Genomic DNA, 4,185 nt, shown 5'->3' on the forward strand with positions numbered 1-4,185 from the left:
GTTCACTATATAGTCCCCGCTCTATATAGTGATGGAGGGATTTAGTGGTTAGAGCGGACATGGCCTGTATTTATTGGGTGGAGACTGAAGCTTCCCCTCTGAATGGAGCAGCATTTCTATTGGTCTGTGTGGAACCAATAGAAACCAGTCTGCTCTGAGTGGGCCTTAGTAACAGCATTTCTATTGGTCGGTGTGCAGACCACCCAGACATGTAGAACACTTCTAAGAAGGAAACTTTAGATAAAATAAAAATGTGAGGGAAAAAAATTGAATAATCTGAAAAAATAAAATAAAATTTGAAAAGGTCATCTAATATAATCTGAAAAAAACAACATATTGGTTGAACTTTTGCAAACGGATAATTTCCTGAAAAGCTGTTTTTAAAAAGTTTTTTTAAAATTCCACTTTTTAAAATGTTTTTCCTTCAAATTTCCCCTCCAACGTGTTAAACTTTGCTTTCTATAATATTGGACCTAATTTATCTCCATAAAGGATTGGACTAAATTAGATAGTAAACTGGAGCAGCTGACATCAAACATGTTTAACCATCATCACCATAGCAACAAGGACTGCTGGGTCAAATGCTGGGCTGGCTGCTTGGATCAGGCTCTTCATGCTTTCAATCTTCCTGCATTAAACCCAGAAATCCTGACCTGAAGGTTAAAGGTCATCAATGCGTTTCACACACCGAGCATTTGGACTACGAGCAGAACTACGGTTCCTGCAGAGAACAGGAACAGAACCGTCTGTGTGTGTCCGTCCCATCTGGCTGACACTGGGAGGAACACGGTGTTCCAGTACAAAACAGGGAGCCGTTCCCAGCTGTCCCAGCACACACACACACACACACACCCACCCACCACCAGGGGTTGGAAGTTCAGCCTTCTATGGCTCACCGTCTGCAGGCTGAGGTGACAACAGTGTCTTAACATAACCACTATTTTCTTTTCTTGTATAAGTACATTAACATGTGCAGATAGAACAGTTATTATTTCATTAATAATATTATTTTAAATCTCCACTGGTTGAAACTGATGTTTGGGAATAAAATGTTGTTGTTTTTTTTGTGTGGAGAAAATTAGTGAATAAAAAGGGGCGTGTACATTGGCGTGCGCGGCTTGACCGGAGAGGAAGACGCACACTGTCAGATCTATGCAGCAGGATGTTTGTTTTGGTTGACTGTTAAAAACTAGTTAAAAAATAAAAGAACAAAGATAAAACAGCAATCAAAGTTGGTCCCAGCGTTGTGAACGGGCCTTTAGAAACCTGATTGGAGTTTGCACCCAGAGGACGCCGCCCAGTGCAAGAAGACGCCGCCAAGGGGAAAGAAAGACGCTCCCGGTGAGATCTGGACTTTATTTTTCTTTTGGGGGATTTTTGGGGGTAACACCCTTTTTTCTTATCTTTTTTGGAGGGTGTGAAGTTTGGATTTTTCATTTTGGACTTTGGACTTTAAAACTTTCAGGACTTTGCTTTGAGTTCGGAGGATATGGAACTGCTTTGTGGACATTATTATTAAAAATAAAAAACATTTTTTTGCTAACATAAATTGAGTTTTTTTGAGTCCAACTTATTAATTGGTTTTAAAGGATTTTTGGTTATTGATCTGTTTATACTGAATTAACTATTAATTCTTGGTATTGCTAATATGGTATTGTGATTTTTTATAAATCACAATCTTGGTTGGATATTTTTACTTTCGTATCAAATTAATAAAGCAACATATTTTACCTGATTCCTGTGTCAGAATCTCGCTGGAGTATATTGTGAGTTCTGCTTTTAACCCAGCTGAATTTTAAAGCGTCTTTTCATAGAGTCCTCTGCTAATTACAGGCTCTGGAACCAGATAAACATTTCTGATTTTAAATGCTAAAAAATAAATAAATAAATAAAACTTTGCTTTCATAAAAAGCTCTTATTTTTCTTGTTCTCTGTAAACATTTTTCCCGTTTCTCAGAAACTAGCTGCAGGAGCAGTGATGGTACAGAGACAAGATAAAGTCGAAACTTTCCAAAAGTGGATAAAGTTGTTGGTTGAATGAAGGAAATGGTCCCAGATATAACTTCAATCTGACTAAAGCAGTAATAAACCAAATTTCTCTGTTCTCAAAAGAAGCCAAACGACATTCCACCCCATGCGAATTGAAACGGATGAACCTCCATTCCAAAGGGGTGGACCCGTTCATCCGTTTCTATTTGCATGTTTTCTAAACCAAAACCAGGCTTTGTTGGGCTGCTGGATAAATCCTGGAACGCTATTTCTGACATTTTTAACTGAAAACGTTTCCTGGATGAGAAGAGAAACATCTTCAAACTTGGAAACAAAGTCCAGTGGATTGTTTTGTAACTTATTTTGGAATCACAATGACATGGATGACTGAGAATCTTCACCATCAAGCCCCACCCCCTCCCTCACCTTTGCTTCCTGCTTTCTACCCGCTCGTTAACCTCACCCCCTCCCTCACCTTTGCTTCCTGCTTTCTACCCGCTCGTTAGCCTCACCCCCTTCCTCACCTTTACTTCCTGCTTTCTACCCGCTTGTTAACCCCACCCCCTTCCTCACCTTTACTTCCTGCTTTCTACCCGCTCGTTAGCCCCACCTCCTCCCTCACCTTTACTTCCTGCTTTCTACCCGCTTGTTAACCCCACCCCCTTCCTCACCTTTACTTCCTGCTTTCTACCCGCTCGTTAACCTCACCCCCTCCCTCACCTTTACTTCCTGCTTTCTACGCGCTCGTTAGCCCCACCTCCTCCCTCACCTTTACTTCCTGCTTTCTACCCGCTCGTTAACCCCACCTCCTCCCTCACCTTTACTTCCTGCTTTCTACCCGCTCGTTAACCCCACCTCCTCCCTCACCTTTACTTCCTGCTTTCTACCCGATCGTTAGCCCCACCTCTTCCCTCACCTTTACTTCCTGCTTTCTACCCGCTCGTTAACCCCAGTCACTTTAAGCGTTAAACAAAGTTTACATGTTGGAAGCAAAACAGAAGATTGTTCTGAATTAAACCTGCAGGTCTGAAACTGTCTTTGTTTATTTCAGGTTGTTTTTCAGAACTCGATCTATTGATTTTTTTATTTCTAAAATGTTTATTTGGTGTAAAATACATCAATAAATAATAATCAGGCAAAGGAAGAAAAACCGGGGTCCGGTTCATTCTTATAGTTTTCTGTTTATTAAGATGAGATTGCAACAAAAAAAAATTCACTGTTTTTCTGTTAAAGCTGAACAAAAATAATTTTATTGGAATAAGTAACAATCAAGGTTGTTTGAATGTGAGCAGTGATTAGCAGAGTGGCTGCAGGTAAAAATCGTTCCCAGCAGGTTTGTAAAAGTTTGTAAAAAAAAAAACGTTGGAAAAACTGAAAACAGGGTAAATACGACTAAAAGGGTTTGAACAAGTAAATTAAATTAATGTTGGCCTATTGCAGCTGCTTGATCACTTTTATCATATAGTGATAAAAACTCTGGTCGGAGATTTTAATATTAAGCTTTTCTTTAATTTAATCGCAAAAACCGGAAAAAAACAGTGTTTTATTAGTTTGCTTTGTTTTTAATCTAATAAAATGAAGCAAGCACGGTTTAAAGGTGTTATTCCTCTGGTGTTAACCACAGCAGCTGCTTGAGTCTCCAAAGTCTTTGCTTCTTCTGATACCAAAATGAATGAAATCTAGTTTGCATAGTTCAGACTTTTACTGCCGTGTTTTTATTACCTGGTACGGTTTGCAGGCTGACTGGTCGCAGACAAAGTCCAGCTGTCGGTCCAATAAGAACTCCACAGCCGTTACTGAAGACAGCAGGTCCTTCCCAACCAGAGGCTTAAACACCTGAAAACACAAACAGCAGCTTCTTTATAACAGGGAAACTTTTCTCCTTCTAAACAGGCGATGATGAAGAAGATGAGACAGTTTCATCAAATAGAGAACATGAAACCAGAAGGAAGGAGAACAGATGAATCCTGGACTTTCAGGATGGATCAGAGGGAGGAGCAGCAGGAGTTCAGACATGACGACCAGGTTTTTAGCTAGCAATGCTACGGCCTTTACTAAAACAGGACCAATTAATCGCCCTGTTTTACCCCAGAAACGTCCCTCAAATGTTCATAATTCCACAAGCAGCAGCTGCTGGAGTTGGAAAAATGGAACTTTAGCTGCTGGATGCGCCGCATCAACCAATCAGAGAAGCTG

At 40.2% G+C, this 4,185-nt stretch overlaps 1 protein-coding gene across 3 annotated transcripts in view; it reads right to left on the reverse strand.

Annotated features, from left to right (window-relative positions):
- Window positions 1-4,185, reverse strand: part of jmjd1c (jumonji domain containing 1C) — an 86,221-nt gene that overhangs the window by 26,464 nt on the left and 55,572 nt on the right. For all 3 annotated transcript variants that reach the window (XM_015379313.1, XM_015379312.1, XM_015379311.1), the window contains one exon: window positions 3,712-3,825. Coding sequence is in view for 2 of the 3 variants with exons in the window: in XM_015379312.1 (XP_015234798.1) it covers window positions 3,712-3,825 (114 nt within the window). In the remaining variant the exon portion in view is untranslated. The remainder of the gene's footprint in view (window positions 1-3,711; window positions 3,826-4,185) is intronic.

This window comes from Cyprinodon variegatus, unplaced genomic scaffold (genome assembly GCF_000732505.1).
Source record: "Cyprinodon variegatus isolate N-32 unplaced genomic scaffold, C_variegatus-1.0 Scaffold189, whole genome shotgun sequence".
NCBI classification, from domain to species: domain Eukaryota; kingdom Metazoa; phylum Chordata; class Actinopteri; order Cyprinodontiformes; family Cyprinodontidae; genus Cyprinodon; species Cyprinodon variegatus.